The sequence below is a fragment of the Gymnoscopelus microlampas genome (genome assembly GCF_963454915.1).
Source record: "Gymnoscopelus microlampas genome assembly, chromosome: 5".
NCBI classification, from domain to species: Eukaryota; Metazoa; Chordata; class Actinopteri; order Myctophiformes; family Myctophidae; genus Gymnoscopelus; species Gymnoscopelus microlampas.
In genome coordinates this window covers 40,901,971-40,922,194 of record NC_139942.1, presented here as the reverse complement: position 1 = coordinate 40,922,194, position 20,224 = coordinate 40,901,971, and the positions used below count along the sequence as shown (strand labels likewise).

The 20,224-nt window shown below is 40.8% G+C and overlaps 2 protein-coding genes across 3 annotated transcripts; both read right to left on the bottom strand.

The window, feature by feature from the left end:
* Positions 1-634: 634 nt before the first annotated feature.
* Positions 635-5,097, bottom strand: LOC311045537 (kelch-like protein 40a). Its single transcript, XM_084057439.1, has 6 exons — positions 3,880-5,097; positions 3,445-3,605; positions 3,123-3,230; positions 2,519-2,704; positions 1,729-1,878; positions 635-1,487 (listed from the first exon to the last, which is right to left on the bottom strand). Exons 1-6 carry the CDS (start codon positions 5,002-5,004, stop codon positions 1,376-1,378), a joined length of 1,842 nt encoding a protein of 613 aa, XP_083913565.1. The 5' UTR covers positions 5,005-5,097; the 3' UTR covers positions 635-1,375.
* A 2,130-nt stretch (positions 5,098-7,227) lies between these two features.
* On the bottom strand, positions 7,228-19,510 carry hhatla (hedgehog acyltransferase like, a). Of its 2 annotated transcripts, XM_084057446.1 has the most exons (13): positions 19,133-19,510; positions 17,582-17,715; positions 15,243-15,310; positions 15,019-15,132; positions 13,928-13,948; positions 13,471-13,665; positions 13,021-13,230; positions 11,562-11,733; positions 10,518-10,662; positions 10,267-10,302; positions 9,924-10,125; positions 9,277-9,418; positions 7,228-8,674 (listed from the first exon to the last, which is right to left on the bottom strand). In XM_084057446.1, the coding sequence occupies exons 2-13, from the start codon at positions 17,685-17,687 to the stop codon at positions 8,526-8,528; spliced, it is 1,560 nt and encodes a 519-aa protein (XP_083913572.1). In that variant the 5' UTR covers positions 17,688-17,715; positions 19,133-19,510; the 3' UTR covers positions 7,228-8,525. The 2 variants fall into 2 exon arrangements, with proteins under 2 accessions (XP_083913572.1, XP_083913573.1); XM_084057447.1 differs by lacking the exon at positions 13,928-13,948.
* Positions 19,511-20,224: the final 714 nt, after the last annotated feature.

Sequence of the window (20,224 nt, the reverse complement as noted above, 5' to 3'; positions counted from 1 at the left end):
GATTTTTTTTTTGTCGCATTCCTAAGCCAACAATTTGATTAGCATCTATGGTTTAGTTAAGACATCAGTCCCTACTCCTGACCAACACTTAAAGATGTGGTGTGGAGCAATCAAAATTTATGTTTTGACTCCCCCTAGGGCTATATTAAAGTACTGCAATTTTCAATTTCACATTCGGCCAAAGTTTGACCTGTCTGTTTGGCCGCCAAACATGCATAGCACATATGACTGGAGCTGGAGCACTAATACAATGTAATTTTGACTATGCATGCACCTCATTGTTCTCTAGCAACCACTAAGGCGTTAAAAGCAAAACTTCAGACCTCAAAACAAACTGATCAGGTTACTACTTAAATGTCTCAATGAATTTAATTCACAGGACCACAGTGGAAACAAGCCCTTGGGACCTTTTGTGTTATTCTTTTAGCTTTTTTGTATAATTGTACCTTTGTACTATTTTGCAATCTGTTAATAAAGTAATCAATCAATCAATCAATCAATCAATCAATGATAATAGATAGCACACAAGCAATCAAAATCCCTGTGTGAAGCTCCTCATTTAGTATAATGTACATGGCTCTAACCCTAATCCTAACCCTCAACAGCAAACAATAATTACATCCCGACACTGAAAGAAAAGCAATGGCAGTCCATCATCTTTATTTCTACATCATGTAAATCAAACAAGTCATCAAGAAAAAAAGAACAAAATATGTAACAAAAATGATATACAAATACGATTCAGGTCCAGGTACAGTTTAGCTTTTTGTACAAGAAATACATGTCTACTTTAACCAACCATATCATGTTGATTGGATTAACACTGTACTTGAGGAATCACTTTTTTCTTCTCTTGTTGCATAACTTAGGGTAAAATAAAACATTCTGTATGCATAACACTACACTGTGCCAATAGAGGCCAAATAAATATACCCTTGATGTTGCTGGTTTGGGCCTATGAAATGATCACAAATATTACATATTATGGTAATGATGATTTTTTAAAGAGGCATCTCACCCCAAAAAGCTGCTTTCTGAAGCATGTAAATGCACACATATAAAGTCTAAACTGGTACACAAACTAATTTGTCTTGAAAGTTGATGGGGATTGACTGTTGAAATTTGCCATTCCAGTGATGTTAGGACGACATGGGGCGGGGGGACAGACAGACAGACAGACAGACAGACAGACAGACAAGAGGCTCACTGGCTTACTTAGCCCTTCAGTCATTTGGGATTCTTATAGGAATTCAAATTCAAAACAAAGCATAAAGACCAGACAGCAGTGAATATCCATGGAAAATCAACCACACGGAAGGCTATGAAAAATTGTGTAGTTGTTGAGATTTATAGCATGAAATACCCCGCAGCTCAGTTACAACTTGGTTAGACGCAGCGTATTGAGACGGACAGGAAGAATTGTTGCTCCCTCTGCATAGCGAATCTCTCTCAAAATCCCGTTCCAGCAGGTGTCTGATTCATCATACCTATTGGAGACAGTGTCAGTCAATTAGAAGAGCATGTTCTAATATTGTAGGGCCACCCCCCACTCTAAAGCACTGCGCCTCAAGTAAAGTAAAAGTTCCTCCTATTGTTTCTGAAGACTTGGTTGTTGTAGTTGAGGCTTTACACTCAAGTGAGCTTAATTTGATCTATACTTTCACTCAAGTACTGGGGGGGTCGAGTACGAGTACTTTGTCCAGCACTGCCAATAACAGCAACTCTCACCTCCAGATGTCGTTCATCTCTGTGGGCACAGGCTCTGGACTGCTTTCACTGGGCATCATGGCAAAACCCCCTATAGCGTACAGGTAACCCCCCATGGACATCAGGTTGAGGGAGCTACGCTCCTGTGGAAACTCTGTGAACTCAGACCACCTGGGATGTAGAATGACCACACACACACACACACACGCACGCACGCACGCACGCACGCACGCACGCACGCACGCACGCACGCACACACACACACACACACACACACACACACACACACACACACACACACACACACACACACACACACACACACACACACACACACACACACACACACACACACACACCACATAAATAGTAGAAAATTGGAATAAGGAACCAGTTCTTTCTAAATTATATCAGCATGCGTAAGTTATAATATGATTGTTTCATTATAGCTACCATACCATGGGTGTATGAATGATACAGCATCTCATAACTACTATCAACTATAGTCTATGAATGGACGATTGAATGTTGGCTTGGAATCTCTCAGATTGTAACCATTCATATTTATGTCAAAGCGGAGGAAAGGACAAAAAAATCTGGATATTTCTCAGCACAAAATAACACAGGCTTCTGTGTCTCAGCATGCATCTACCTGGATAATTGCAGATCTACAAGCTTACAGTGCTTTGCAATGCACCACGTTGTGAGCTTGTAGATCAGCTATTGTCCAGGTAGATGCATGTAAGTGATGTAAGTAAGCACCCACCCTGGAAAGATACCCCAGTTTTATAATAAAACAGTAGAGTCTCACTTGTTGGTGGCGATGTCATAAACCTCCACTGCACTTGTCAGACCTGAATCTGTGACGCCTGTCACCACGTAAATCTGGTCCTCGTGTACAGTGACACCAAACAGGGAGCGTGCCGTCTTCATAGGAGCCAGGTCCTTCCACTCAAACTTAGTGGGGTTATAGACACACACCCTCCTCATGCATTTTCTGCAAAGGACAGAACGATGGAGGGACAGAATATAAAACTGTTTGCTTTTTTTTTGCCACAAAGGAAGGTCACTCATGATAATGTAGGCCTGTAGAGTTGTCTTTCGGAATAAGATATCCAATGTATGGAAGACTTGACAAAACAAACAATTGAAAACCATTTAACAGAGTATAATACTGTAGGTTAGAATAAATTAATAAACAAAAGGAACCTTATGAAGATCCCAGTGATCAAAACCTTAGTGTGTTATAAATAAAGGCATTGTTGATCCTTAGTTGACAAAACAGTAACAAATGTGAAGCTGTTGACAACTCAATGACAAACAATGAAGTCGATTGAGAGTGGAAATACACAGAAAATTGTAATTCAACTGTAAGCTAATCAGTATTTATGTCAATGACAATAAGTACCACATACTTGCTCTCTGACTTTCCTCCCATGACGTACACAAGACCATTGTGTGATACAGTTCCATGTCCATACACAGCGTAAGGTAGAGGGTCTGACTCCCCCCATTTGAATGACCTGTGAAAAGAATAGAATATAGCGTCATGACTCATGAGGGATGATTCTGTACAGTTGTTCTTCCAATCCGTCAATTGACTAAGCATGTACTGTTGAAATGAAAAGTCTAAACAAGTGTTATATGTCACTTTTAGAACGACCTCATCAGTGTGTGATCAATGTGACATATATATATATATATATATATATATATTATGACAAATACTATACTTACTGTCTGTCATAGATCATGACTGAGTCTAAAACATGCTCTCCCTCCTTTAGTTCCTTGCCAGCCACGACAAAGATGGAGTTCTCTGCTTCGGTCAGCCCAAACAGACACCGAGGGTTGGGTAGAGAGGGCATCCCTAGCCATTCAGAACTCACTGGGTCAAACTGGGATCAAAGGAAGAACACAGAACTGAATCATTATTTTCAAATGGAATCTATTTTTCCATACATACAACACAAATTATATAGAGATGTATTTATCGACACAGTCCAGTTAGTTTAGCTCAGAGGGTGTAAATATTGACCCAAATGGATATGTAATCGTCCAATTTCATTGATCATCAACATAATTCGTTCTCACATTATGACAGGGATGTTGGTTATGACAGGGATGTTGGATTATATATATAATATACCCCTCATATATTCACACAATTACCTGTAGGAAGTACGAGCTGAATGGCTCATCTTTGTCCTCCTCATTGTAGATGAGTCCTCCGGCCACAAACACCTGGTTGTGCTTGGTCACTAAGCTGCAGTGATTCTTGGGAATTTCTGTGGACTCTGAGGCCACAAAGCACTCGTTTGCAACCGGGTCATAGGCCACCGTACCCGTATTACTGATCATCAGCACCAGGTCTGTCTCAAACATCCCGAATCGCGGGTTGTCGTTGAGGATGCCAGGAAGCATCCCGTCCTCATCTTCATCCTCCTCGCTGCTGTCCTCCCCCCCCGCTGCCCCTTCGCTCCTACTAGGTTTCGTGGGCTTTGGGAGTCGACCATTGTGTGCGTCCTTGATGAGCTCAAGCTCCTTCTTGACATCCTGGTTTAACCGTATAAGTTTGTGGCACTCGACTTTGGTTTTGAAGTAATCCACGGGTATCAGCCGGAAACGGACGCAGTGCAACAACTCTGGCAGGTCAGCCATTCGCTCTTTCTCATCATATGAAACCCACTCCATCAGGGACTCGAACACCACCTCCTCCCGGTCCACATTCAACGTGTCCAAGGTGATGATGGAGGCCAACTCAGCTGGGCCGAGTTGGAGAAAGTCCTGGTCCCTGACAATAACCTGGTAGCGTTCGCAGATGAACTCCCTGGCATCCACAGAGAGCCTGGGGCAGTCGAGAAGCAGGCCAAGCCTGAAGATTGCCAAGCAGTTGCCCAGCACCAGCTTCTCCTGGAGGTAGGATACACAAGCAGAGAAGATGGAGGGGATCTGGTACATGTTTGCCACCATGAAGATGTCCTGGACATTCTGCTCTGTCAGATTGATGTCAGAAGTGTATAAGTATCGCAGGATCATGCCCATAACTCCCGGTTCCACATCTTTGAGCTCAATCTCACGCTTCTTGCTTTCCTCCAGCTCTGACAGAAACATGGCCTTGAAGAAGGGGCTACTGGCAGCCAGCACCAAACGGTGGCAGGGAAACTCCTTGCCCTGGATCTTGAGAACACAGTCCACAAACTTGTCATTCTCCAAGAGGTCACAGAGGCCGTCCTGAAGCAGGGTCTGCTGGTACATCCGTGGCTGCTCCATCGGGTCTATCGTCATGGCCGCCATTTTGTCTTGTCTACTTAACCTGGTTACGGTTTCTGGAAGGGAGAGCTTTCGAAGAGGGGCACCCTACTCTAACCCCACACCAGACTGCCTGTATTAACAGTGCTGGATTGCTGTGGCTAGTGTCCACCAGCAGGCTGCGAGCTGCAGCTGTCTCTGGACATCAGTCACACTGCAAGTCAGAGGGTATTTATAGACGGGGTTCTCACAAAGCTGAGGAATCCATTTTGGTGGATAGGGAAGAGGGCCTATCCACTCCAGCACAAGACAGTCCCCCGCAAACAGCTGAATGAATAACCAAGTAGGTAGGTGTCACGATGTTAAATCCACCACATCCTCTCACCATTCAGCCTGACCGGGTCTTGTTACTTTGATGAAATATCTACTCTTTCACTCCACCTCCATGTTTTTTTCTCTCTCTCTCTCTCACTAATCTGAAACTGATCTGGATTGGAAACACTGACTGTCAAGAGGGAGGATGAGTCCACCATAGTGTATTGCTTTAGCCTAATAGTGAAAATAGCTTGTGAGCTTGTAGAGCTGCTATTTCGGAAACTTTCTGAAACTTTTTTTTAACAATGTTATTAGTGTACTTCACAATGATGTAACAAGTACGAATTAGCAATGATTTTCTGCAACATGTTTAACATTTTGGACCACCTCCAAACAGTCAAGACCTCACACCCCCCTGTGATCTTTGGCACCCACCAAGAGGGGCCTGCCCTGGACCCCATGTTGGGAAACACTATAACAAAGGGACATTTCTGGAGTCAGCTGTAGACATATTACATAATAAACCTCCCCTGACACCGTTCCAGTCCATAATGTTTCATTTCTCCCACTTACCCCTTTCAATGTGTGGATCTCCCAGGTAACTTAATTTAACACAGAGGACGATCATTAGGGGGCAAAATGTAAATGTTCTTTTGTCATTGTGTTTTATTTTAAAGTTGTTTATATATTAATATTGATAATAATAATAATAATAATAATAATAATAATAACTAGAAAAAGTGCTCCTCGGAGCACAACTCTCCGCTGTTGGGAATGTTGGGAATTTTCTATCTGTATAAGTGTCCTATCCGTCCTGTCTGTATAAGTGTCCTATCCCTCCTGTCTGTATAAGTGTCCTATCCGTCCTGTCTATGTAAGTGTCCTATCCGTCCTGTCTGTGTAAGTGTCCTATCCGTCCTGTCTGTGTAAGTGTCCTATCCAATTGTTACAGTATCCGCCATTTCTCAACCATTTCGTGATTGTTCCTGTCTTACCTCACTCTTACCAGACTTGTGTTGGGAATGTTGGGAATGTTCTAATTCTTATGTTCTAACACTGTCCTATCCATCCTGTCTGTATAAGTGTCCGATCCGTCCTGTCTGTATAAGTGTCCTATCCGTCTGTATAAGTGTCCTATCCGTCTTGTCTGTATAAGTGTCCTATCCATCCTGTCTATGTAAGTGTCCTATCCCTCCTGTCTGTGTAAGTGTCCTATCCCTCCTGTCTGTATAAGTGTCCTATCCGTCCTGTCTGTATACTGTAAGTGTCCTATCCGTCCTGTCTGTATACTGTAAGTGTCCTATCCGTCCTGTCTGTGTAAGTGTCATATCCTCCTGTCTATGTAAGTGTCCTATCCGTCCTGTCTGTGTAAGTGTTCTATCCGTCCTGTCTGTATAAGTGTCCTATCCGTCCTGTCTGTATAAGTGTCCTATCCGTCCTGTCTGTATAAGTGTCCTATCCGTCCTGTCTGTGTACTGTAAGTGTCCTATCCGTCTGTGTAAGTGTCATATCCCTCCTGTCTATATAAGTGTCCTATCTGTCCTATCTGCCAATTATGTATCAGCCATGCAGCCATTTCGTGATGGTTCCTGTCTTACCTCACTTTGGCAGTGGCAAAGACACTGTCAAAGTGATGCCATGTATTTATACAGTATTTCACCGTATTGTCACGTGTCACGTGAGGCTTGACCAATCGGTGTGTCATATTTAGAAAGTGAAAACAATACTCTCCTGCGGAGAGTAATAATAATAATAATATTTCATTTATATTATATCCGTACAAATATCCTTATGGATTATTTATTTTTTGAAACAAGACCCTCTTGCAGTGATAAATGATAGTAACTTGAATCAACAGTCAAATAGTACAGCAAACCTTTTATGCTATTTGCTAGCGATATTGATAAACTGACAATTCAGTATACCATACAATGGTATATCTACGTGTAAAACAATTACACAGACTTTTTTTTATTCCAACAGGTTTTTAATTCTTTCATCTTCACATTGTAACAAATGGAACCCAGAACTAAAACATTCTCTTTTGAAGTAATGTGTCAAATCAAATAAATGGAACCGTTGAAATGAAGATAGAAACCTGAAAATAGAAACATTTAAAATAGAAACCTGGACAAAAAAAGAAAAGAAAAAAAGTAAGGAAAAAAAGATAATAGCTGTCAGCAGGGATTTTCCACTGTCTGTGGAAGACACATTGCAGACTTTAGGAGACAGGCAGAAGGCAGCTGGCCCATATTCCCTGCTAGGCCTGTTACCTTTCTCAACAAACCCAGGGCCCCGGCCTCAGTGGCATGTTTCCAGCTCTTCTCATGTGAGAGGGGGGAGATAATGCAGAAATTTCAGTCACACCCAATCTCTTGTAGAAGATAACGATAGTGGGGGTAAAGCAACCATGCTCTCTCTCTCTCTCTCTCTCTCTCTCTCTCTCTCTCTCTCTCTCTCTCTCTCTCTCTCTCTCTCTCTCTCTCTCTCTCTCTCTCCATGCTGTGTTCAGTGTGGATGGGTCTCAGTGCTTTAGCTGAGCTGAATTCTATTTGATTTATTTTAAATGGAAACATCACTCATCAGTACATTCTATATCTAGTCCAAAGTGGACTTTAACATACAGCGCAATTAGCATTTCTGCTTTCGAAACAGTAGAGCAAATACGATACAGTATCCGACAAACAATATGGTGGACAGTAGTCTCAGGAGAACTCTATGTGAAAGTGGCACCTTTGTTTAGTGTTTATTCAAGTTTAAAACCTTTTTTGTAAAGATAAAGGTTAAGATAAGTTGTGATACTTGGGTAATAGTCTGAGGTAAAAATGAGACACCCTCGACTCATACGTTTGGTACATTAAAAATAAATGTAAAACAATCAAAAAAGGACCTAGTAGGAGTTCCATTACAGTACTGCATCTTCATCAATATATTATCTCTATCTTCAAAATATATTTGCCATGCCTATGATCTGATAAATAATTATCTGTTTTGGATAAAATACAAATGACACCATTACCATTATACCATAAAATACAAAATGCACCATTAGTGGGGTTGTGCCAAAGAACGTGTGGTAGCTATCCACAGCAAGGGCACTTCAGGACATTTCACAGTTCAAAACCCTTGCTTCTGACAAACAAAAGCAAAAACGTGGACTCGTAAGCAAGACTTGGTTGTCTGGTTCAGTCCATTTCTGAGGACCAGGCTGTTGTAGGTAAAGTCTTTAAACCTCCGTTTTGTTACGCGTTTTACTCTGCCTTTTCTTTGGCACCGTCTATCGGCTTTGCAGCTTCTGCCTCAGCCTCCTCCAGCAGGGCCACGTTTCTCTCTCGTTCCTTCACCAGCTGCACACCACAGTAGGTCACAAGTAACACTGACAGGGTAGATACAGGAAAACCTGGAGAGAGGGAAGATGGCATATAGGACATGGTGGAAAACGAAGAGGATATTCACATGCAGAGGTGTCATTTCAGGACTTTCTACTTGGGCTTTTGTGTGCACCCCAGAGAAATTGACAACACACACCCCTGGTTCTGGCTACTGATATTGTCCTTCTAATGTATGAGGAGACATTAGAAGGATTTTCCTCTTCTTGATTAGTTATTTCATTATGTCAATATTTCCTGTCATGTACATGTTACATCTAGTCCATCCAAGACTTCATGCTTGAAATAACTAATTAAAAAATGATGGAATTGTGCTCATGTATTAGAAGGACAAAATCAATCAATCAATCAATCAATCAATCAATCAATCAATCAATCAATCAATCAATCAATCAATCAATCAATCAATCATTCACCAGAACTAGGAACATATGTTTCCAATGAGTCTAACATGGTTAATGTGGAATTTGAAGTTGAATGATTTATATATGAGGGGACCTGTCTGATCAAGCAAGCAACTTAAATACCTGGGAATAAAGTTTCATTGACTGGACCCCAAGGAGAACTCTAAATAGAAAAATTGTCCCTGTTCACTATCCAACAAGTTTCTCACCTGTGAAAAGAAGCCTCTTTGCCACTAATTTAGCAAACTCCAGACTGTTGAGAGACAGAACGTTGAACAGGATAATTAGCCAGAAATTGGCAGCATTGAACAGACCCCTGATTCTGCGTGACATGGCTTCACCAATCAGACCCTGAAGACAGATGAGACAGGAGGATTTAATTGGGGTTATTGGGACTTGAATACATTGTATTGAACAGTGTATAGATTGTTACATGACAAATTTGATCATGTGGATCCACATGGGAATGGCGTGACTCTGATATGTATCTTTACAACAGACATGTATGACATATTGTTGATGTGGTATAGCCCCAAATCTAAGCAAGGTTTCAGCCCGATCAGAGCCCCATTGACGTTGTAAAATGAAAGTTTTATGTTATGTGAAGAATCAGTCCAGCAGTTTGCGAGATTAGCTCCAGACTCACAGACACACAGACACACAGACACACACACTCACGCACGCACGCACGCACGCACACGCGCACACACACACACACACACACACACACACACACACACACACACACACACACACACACACACACACACACACACACACACACACACACACCAATGAAAAATACTTCACATATACTTCAAAAATCTTTCTAAATGTTTTATGTCACAATGCTCACCTCAATAGTGGAGAATGGAGGAAAGGAGAAAAGCTTGGCCACCCACAGCTCAAAGTTGAGACCAAAGCAGTTGAAGAAGGACCAGAGGTAGACCAGTTCACACGGTCCAAGCCACAAGGTGGTGACAACAAATGTGGAGATAGTTGCCAGCAGCTCCTTGAAGATCTGGTCATGATTACAGCCGATGTAATCGTAGACATATCTGTTGAACAAAACAACAAGGGAACATACTCAGCCAAACTAGGAAGAATCAATTTAATGAAGAACCATGCGTAGACACATCTATTCGGTTTCAATGTCAATTTGAGAATGTAATATCTGTTCAATTCAATCAAACACTCACTTGCACAGCCATTCGTTGATGCCCCTGTCAAAGTGCCTATAAGAAGAACACATAATGTTGTAAATATCATGACAGAATTTCAGTGTTATGGATTCACAAAAACTCTACCATTATCATGTATTCATAACCACTTTTTTGTGGAACATCTTTGAACAACCCGAAATAAGGACACCAGTTTGAAAGTAGTTAACTTCAAGATATAAACAGAGATTCATTATCGTACTAATCTCTCGGTTCCCATGGACACTTACGTTTCAGCGAAGACATAGAGCATGGTGATACACTTGGGAGGCTGAGGAGGGTCCAGGTGGTCCAGTCTTGACACAGTGTTAATGACGCCAAACATGACCGCTGCCTTCACCCAGTCATACACCAGGTTGGAGTAGGCCAGACCAGCTGCAATAATAAGCCAAAGACAGAATTATGTTTTTCATAACTTCCTTTTGTACCTTTTTTTTGTATTTTTAGAATCTAAATAATTTGTCCATGTCATTTTCTATTTTGCTACGAAGGAAGGCACAGTGTCATTCTTTATACTGTACCTTCCACCATTCACTTTTACTATTATTATTAAAATTCTATGCTTGATAAAGCTGTGCCAGATAATGCCTTTGACTTACAATAAAGGGGCGATATGATGCTTTTGGCGTGCAGTTCAGTTAATAGTTATTATATTCGATAGAAACAACAATATTTATGATATGATCCAACACCTTTATCTCTTTTTCTGACCTTCTCTGTGTTCCTTCCTACAAGTATGATTCATTTGGTGGGCAAGCAACGGCCCGGCACACCTTTACAGTCTATTACAACCTGAGTCATATTTTTGGAAGTCAAGATTGCTATTCTGCCATAAATACATCTGGTGGCTAAGAACCAGGAAGTAAAGATAGCAGTCCCATTCCTAGATTTTACTCCAGTGATATCACTGGGGTAAATATTTCAGCTCAACTTGGAAGGCGTTTCAGAGACAGAGAAAAATGCTCCGATGTATGGCTGCTAATCTATTAATCCTACAACAAATACATAGAGGTCATGTTTAAAGTGATTAAAATGGACATAATCCTGATTTATACGTTATATCAACATTATCTCTATATACTTTGCTGTATAATGGTGTCACATGAAAATAGCCAATTGCGTTGTGAGCTCGTAGATTTCTTTTTTTAAAATAAAGAAATAAATAATTACATTTTAATTGCTAAATTGTGAACATGTGTGATTTTGACATTTTGAAAGATTTCACCTATAATGACATGCCCAAAATAGGCATGCCAGGTTAATAACACACTGACCCAGGGACCAATCAGACAGTTGTTTGACCAGCTTCATGTCACTGGGGATGGTCAGGATGTAGAGGTAGTGAAAGAAGACATCCACCACCATAATGACTCCTAGATGCAACAACGCCTGGGAGGTGATGTTCCACAGCTCCTTGTCCTTACGAGCCAGCTTGGGGACGTTAGTCTTGGAGGACATAGACATTGATCTTATTATTATTATTGTTCTTTTTTTTTATAGTTATTCATGTTCTGATAAATGATACAAACCTGGCAAACCTGGTGTGTGTGTGTGTGTGTGCAGGGTTGAGCTGTAGGGGGTACGGGGGTGTACGGCGTACCCTTAGTTCTGACATTGTGGGAGCTGGGGGCGCGCGTGCACGCACCGTCAGCGGCGGTCTTTAACGCCTTAAAGTTTAAAAACAATAGCCTCTCAAGGTTCGCGCCGTCAGCGGCGAGCCGTTCTCAATAGCGTCTACCTGGCTGCTTTGCATACATTAGGCTACTCGAGAAAAGACACGGACTTGAATTGAATGTGTTACATTCCTCTCACAATGACAGACAACATCTCTGCACTGCAAGGTGTGAAGGGGATTGCTTAGCAGAGGACCCAGTTCTCTGAGACAAGACAAAGACAAGTTGTCTGATTATTTTAAGTAGGCCTACTTATGTGTGGGTGAGTCTATGTAAAGGGCTTTCATATAAAATTAAAAGGAAAATAAAATAATTAATTTGAAACAAAAATAAAAACAACAAATTAACAATGCAACAATACAACAAAATAATACATATGATTACATTAATAATCACATGTTGAATACAGTATTTCAACTAGCACTGAGCTGAGTGGCTATGTGCGCGCGCGTGACGTCATAAAATACAGTACCCTTAGTTCAAAAATCCACAGCTCACCACTGTGTGTGTGTGTGTGTGTGTGTGTGTGTGTGTGTGTGTGTGTGTGTGTGTGTGTGTGTGTGTGTGTGTGTGTGTGTGTGTGTGTGTGTGTGTGTGTGTGTGTGTGTGTGTGTGTGTGTGTGTGTGTGTGTGTGTGTGTGTGTGTGTGTGTGTGTGTGAGAGAGAGAGAGACAGAGAGACAGAGAGACAGAGAGACAGAGAGACAGCGAGCGAGCGAGCGAGCGAGCGAGAGAGAGAGAGAGAGAGAGAGAGAGAGAGAGAGAGAGAACATGGAAGCCAACATGGGCTTTGTACTAAACCAAGATAAATTTGCCCTTTAGCTTATAAGGATCGGTCCTCTGACTGCATTTGCACTTTATAGGAGCAGAGAATGTGACAGAATCTTAAGTGTGTCAGCCTTCACCACGTTATAAATACTGCATTGGCCAGCTGCCTTCAAATGACTGTACAGCTAAAACACATGGCCAACTAAGCATGGATTACACAGTGTGGAGTGTTATGGTGTGAGCAAAAGTGACAGCAGTTCCAATTCCATTCAGCATAATCCTTGAAAACTCACCTGAGCATGGAACTGGTCGAAAGTCATGATAGGTCCAAAGAAGAAGAAAGGGAGGTAGAAGTTATACTTGAGCAGGTCACCCAATGTGTAGTTGCCATCCTTCTTCTCGCAGTTTTCCAAAGCAAAGCTCATACAGCGAAAGATGGAGAAACCAAGACCTCCATAGAACAGGACATCTTGCAGGTCAAACGAACCGGTCACCAAGGCTTCCTAAAGATGGATTCAGACATCAAACAGGATGATGTTCAACGTCTATGTACAGACACTAGAATTCAGCTTCAACCTACATCAAGCTGACAGATGCTATTATAAGCTTACAGCTAGCAGCTTAATTTGCTGCTTCGGTATTCCACTCTTGAATTTCGATATGCAACGATAGTGATCTGTTAATAAGCACATAGTACAGTGTAGGCTTACTGGTTTGGGTTTTCATCACAAGGAACAACCTACCTGCCAGGCGTTATAGGGTTCTAGCTTGATGGAAGCCAACGTGGCCAGGCCTGCAACGAAGCACAGCAACTTCATCTTGACCAGGGCAACGCTGTAGAGTATGATGCAGTGAGACAGTACCAGGGCGAGATACGTCCAGCCCATTGTGACCAGGACAGCCACAGCGCCGTACAAACCAAAGATCAAGGGTCTGTGCTGTGGGTGAGTAGGAGCAAACGTCAATGTAGTGTTTGAACATCATCGTTGTACCATCCAATATGCATACTGTACGCAGTACAAACAGTGAGTCATGTTAGTAGTACTACAACTACTGTGCTGACACGGCTAGGCCCAGGATGAACAGCAGATTAGAGTGTGTTAACAATGTTACAAATTAATATTCCTTCCACATATCAATGCTTTAGATGACATGTATGACATGGGTTACAGAAATGCATATTACGTTTATTGATGTTACCTTACATCCATCAATACCAATCTTCATTGCAATCATGAAACAAGACAGAAAACATGTTTAAAACATTTTGAGCTGTTTTAAATATGTACAAATATTTATTGAAAACTCATTGGCATTCTCAAAAACAGAGATCATCCAAATCGTTTAACTCATGCATGTTATAGAAAAATGATATTTTCTACATAAGTTGTATTTCTTGAAGAAGACAAATTACAGCATAGTCATTTTCTGTAAGAGTTCCTCTCTGTAGCCTAAGAACTCCCTTGCTCCCATCTCCCGCGTGCCTTTTTCTCCCCAAACAAGTATGTCCACAAAGATATGTCACATACTCTGCCACAGGGTTATCTTAACTTCTAATCACTAATCAGCAGTTCAGATCTGGTCATCTACGCTTTGAGGATGCAGAGTGGAAGACAGGTCAGGGCAGGGAGTGAATATTCTCCACCCTAGAGAGAAGTAATCTAAATAACGGCTAACCAAACCCAGTAGAGCCTGCTTTGTAGCTTGACTAGATAGCAAAACATAAGAACACATTTTGCATTTGAATATTTCTATGACATGCGTCAAGTCAAAAGGTATTAGGGCAAGGATGGCACAATAATTGTTTTGATTATTATTTAACCAAAACTTGTTAATGCAAAATAATTTGGGATATGGATACTGTTTATTTCTTACATGTTTACATAATTTCTCTTATGTCTCTTTCTCTTATAAGGCCAGAGATACTATGCAGTAACTGATTACCCTGTTGAGTACTTTTAAATACATTAGGAATATATGAATAAAGAATTTGGAAAAAAAAAATGTCCTGATTACAGTATACAAAATAAACTCTTCCCATTATTTGTTGTGCAGTCCTTGGCCTAATGTTGACAAAAGTGCTTCTATATAAACTATAGCCTACTACTTCACAATGTATGCAACACGCAACACATCACACATAACCTGTTATTTCACTTTCATTGGAGAAATGTACAGACATACAGATAGATACATAGTGTATATTTATTTATACACAAACACTGAGCATTACAATACAGTCATGCATGTATTATAAATGCAGATTATCACACACTCATGCACACACGTACCTTGGTAGCAATCAGGCTGAAAATCTTGGCAAAAACCACATGACCAGCGAGAGCGAAAAGGATATGATTGCGGAATGTAGAGAACCACATCGCCCATTCGAAGTCTGACACATCCTGTGGAAGGCATACATTGCATAATATACATGACAATCGAAATAAAAGATACATTGGGAATTCATTGAAAAATACAAAGAGAAACACAAACAAATAAAATAACTACTTACCATTTTTCTGCCAAAATAATGCCATCCTGGTTTCACGTGCTCTTTGAAGGCCTTCCTGTTTAGGTTCTCTGTAACGTACAGTCAACAAAATGTTATAATTTCGTCACCTTGCTAAACTAATGGCCTATGTCATTTTTTGAGGACAATTATATTTTTGCCTAAGTCAGCTCCTCATGACACTAGTGGCCACTTCTGGTAAAATCGCCCATCTCCTAATTGAAAAGGATCATGCTGTTCACTCCCCTTTTAGTATAATGGCCTAACTCCCTAGTGTGACTTAGGCCAAAATAGGCCTTTTTTTTGGCCTAAGTCACATGGTTTTGTGACTTAAGCCAAATTATTTACTGATTTATGCCATTTTGTTAAAAAAAAAGTCAGATTCAATCCTATTTAAACCAATTTAAATCTCTTATGTTACATAACTGACAGACAGTGTTATTTTTATTTAAATAGTCATAATTTGTTATAAACATTTTGGGTTAAATGATTAAGAAATATCATATAGTTTTGTTTTGGATCAGTTATTTATTTTTCCTGAAAAACTTAAAAAAATGACTTAGGCCATTAGTTTAGCAAGGCGACGATTTGTTAACTTATAGCAGTATGATCTATTGGTGATGGTAAGGCATCTGAGTTTGTAGTTGACATGCTCATGTTTGGCAGATCTCTTGTGTGGTACAAGTTGCACAGCATGCAGTAAAGTTGTTTCATGTTAATTTATCCATTTGTAACTCAGAGACTGCACAAATGTTATGGGTCCATTTTGTTACATTTGTACACTCAGTGTTCAATTAACGCTTTGGATTTTACTGTGTAGATTACCACAAACAGGTAACAATGTAATTGTTAGACAGTGCATTTAAGGCATGACAATTGCAGAGCCAAATATTGTGTAATATGCTTAGCACACATTTTCCCAATCACCATCTTTCCTACAAACGCAAACAATTAGGAGATTATGTTAAATCATAGATACAGTGAAATGATTGAACTGTAAGCTACTGGAAAAGATAAGGCAGCAATTAGAGAGACACAATAGATAAAAAATAAATATCTAGACAGGTTTGTGACTGTACAACCCCCCCCCCCCCCCCCCCCCACTGATTGCACTAATGGCCGTATAATAGGATATCAGAACGTAAGAGTTGGAAAGAGAAAGCCTCTTATTTCTGGGGAAAACCTGACTGTATACAGAATTGTGTACAGTAATTGCATTCATGGCAAATTACATGGCAAATTACTATTTAGATTGCAGCCTGATTCCATATAAATGCAATTTATATGCAAACACAAAGTTGCAACTAATTTAAGTGAGAGGGATAGAGACAGCAGCAGCCTGTCTGATCTTTAATAAGCAGTATTTGCAACACATGGGTGTGAGGCACCGTTTACTTCACACTGGGTGTGACATTTTTATTTACCATAACCCAGTCACTGGTAACCAGAGCACAATACAAAATAATAAATCTACAAAAGCACTACCACATGGGAATCGGAAAGTTCCTAGTCCGCTCTCTGGCTGTGTTAGGTGTCGAAGTGTGCTTGAGCCCCTAACTGCAATAAGCAGGTTGATGCCTTGCAGGTAGATTTCCCTGGTGAATGGATGTGTGAATGGGTGAATATAATTCACACTGTAAAGCACTTTGGATAAAGGCGCTATATAAATGCTAATAATAACTAAAATATATATTTTTTTAACATACAAGGTTTCCGCTCGACATCAATGACATAATAGTAAAACACAATTTGATCCTCCCTGCAGTGCTGTAACCCTCTCTGTCAGCACTCTGTCTGTGGCAACCAGATCCACCTACTGGATTACATAATTCATCTTTCAGTCTATGTAAATCATGCTTGAAGAGGCTGGTGGCAGTGTTTTACTGTCAGAATATGCAAAATGTGGGCAAAATTACCGCTGGGTGGATTGGCTGGTAAAGTGTTTGCGATCCCCAGCTCAGGAACACATTCTCTAAAACTATTCTCCAGCTATATTTTCATTCTTGTTATAGCACGATCATAAGCCACTAATTGGACCAGTTATTATTAGCTTTCATAATAATGCTGTTGGGCTTTGCATGGTTTGAGGTGGGGGTATTCCTTTCCATCTAGAACAGGGGTCTTCAACAGGGGGTCCGGGACCCCTAGGGGATCCTTAGAGTTACTACAGGGGATCCGCCAAATCTTTGTGTGATAGGATTTATTTTTTGTTTACCTTAACCACTTGAACTCTAGCATCCCTTTTTCTGAGGAGCACTTTAGCCAACCAGACCCGAACAGGTCTTTGATTACAAAATTGTACACAGGGATTCTGTTATATGTCATCATGTGTCACCACTCACCACTTGAGGCTTCAAATATCCAACTCGCTGCCCATATCAAGGCCCCGGAGAGTACAGCTGTGTAGAGATACAGCTCATATTTGGGGAGTCTAGCCTTGATCCCCATTTTGACTCTCGAACTCTATTCAGGAGCTCTACAGGGATGGAGAGCAAATATTAGGTCTGACTGAACACGCACGCGCGCGCGCACACACACACGCACGCACGCGCGCGCGCGCACGCACACACACACACACACACACACACACACACACACACACACACACACACACACACACACACACACACACACACACACACACACAGTCACAGGCACAGGCACACACACACACACACACACACACACACACACACACACACACACACACACACACACACACACACACACACACACACACACACACACACACACACACACACACACACAGTAGTAGTAGGCAATTATAAGAATTGTACACTTTGTATGAGATGACTAATTAGTAAAGTACGTTTAACATATACTGCATTAAATGTATATTATCATTAAGCAGAAGCCTGTTTCTGTAGGTATAGTTTCAGACATGCTGTGTCCATTCTCAACAGTATTGGTTTGAATATATTGTTTGGATCTATAGGCATAGTTTATACTTATAAAGTAGCCTCCTTTCTAACCTGCACCCCTTTGATTAATAACACTGGCAAGCAATATGTTGCCTTGCCTTGCCTTCATTGCTTTGCTTTAGTTTTATCCATACATTTATGAAATCAAATGACTTAACCTGTATTACATTTACAATCATACACCATGGGTCTGCATGAGAAAATGCATATTTTAATAAATATAATTTAAAGATCATAAACTCGTATTATTTTCATGCTTGATTTCAATGTCCCGTGTCCCTTGAACAATGTTGGCCTTAAAGTTAGACTAACTGGCCCAAAACGCTTTAATTGAGTTTGAGTGACATTTCTAAGCGACGGGCGGCCATGCATGTGACTTAAATAGGATTGCAACGCTCCGTCTCTTCGGAATCGGCACCGTCAGCTGCGCAACCCAACCTCCTCTTCCTATTTTAGCCCTTGCAGTTGGTTGGTCTTACAGCATGGGGCAGCTGCAGTGCTATGTAACACTAGGGACCCACTTCAGAGCATAATTAGCACTGCCTAGAATGACCAAGAATGGTGCATCGGTATATGAAAAAAATGGTTGAGTTTTATTTTTATGCATGGCAGTTTAGTAGTCTACTCTGGATGCAGAATAACTTTCAAATTCGTTAATTTCGTGTGTTATAATGTAGGTTTGTCGCAGTATAAATTGAAGTTATGGGAGTTGGAAAAGCAAGCCTGGTGACTGGTCGCCCATGCCAAGAAGTTCCCAAGCCCAATGAGAACACCGTGCAGAGTGTCTTGCATACAAATTAAGTGCTATAGATGTTGGGCCATTGTTCATGCGAAGAATCCTTACTAAAATATATCAAATAAAATAAAATAAACAAAAATTGCCTTTGATTTGTGTTTATTTACTCAAACCAATCAAACGGTTTAAATAAGAAAGCACTTGCTTTTACTAACCTTGTATCCGTTTCACTCTGTCAAGATGAGGGACATAAGAGTTCTCAGCCTCCTCACTCCTCAAAATGCCAAATGAAAAGAGAAGGAGTTGTAACAGCAGGTTTCTAATTCATCCGTGTTGCCTGCTACAGTACAGTGGGCTTGCCACTGCCGATGTTGGGAACCCAACGGGAGGAGGAGGGGGGGAGAGCCCACAAGATATATTTATCTGTGAAGACCTCATCCGCATTGAGGGGTGGTCCCGGTCCAGTGTGTGTCCATCAAACAGTGATGAACGTTCTGTTCTGCTCATGACAAAACACGTATATGCACAGACTACTTAATGGTACGGCATGTAAACGGTTAAAATTGATATGGAGCAAAGCTCTTATATAAATCAATATCTAGCCTACAGCTTCTACCCTCTGCACTGCACCAATATGCAGTATATGCTACTGTTCAGCTCGAGTTTCAGACAGACTCGCCATACTCGTTCACAATCATCATACTGTTCAGACTGGTTATGTTGGTTGGTGACAGGTGTTAATTAGGAGGATGCGATCTCATTCGCCTGAAACCCTTTTGAACAAAGTGTGCTATTTGTTGTAATGTAGGCTACCTACTAAACAATATTATACAGATTGATATACATATATATATATATAGGACCTACATAGGAATTAACATTGTCTCGAGCAAATTATGATAATGTCAAATGTGTAATAAACCACCAGTCATTAACAGTGTGGAACTTTTCCCAAAGAGCGCACACACGCACGCACGCACGCGCACGCACGCACGCACACACACACACACACACACACACACACACACACACACACACACACACACACACACACACACACACACACACACACACACACACACACACACACACACACACACACACACACACACACACACACACACACACACACACACACACACACACACACACACACACCAATTTAAACTTGTTCAGTCTCCATATCCTTTATTTGGTCCCAAAATATTTTAAAAACCACAATGAATATAAAACACAATGGGAAAAAATAAAATAAATAAATGATTGATTTCATTGCAGTTTTTTTAAATATATATATATACATATAT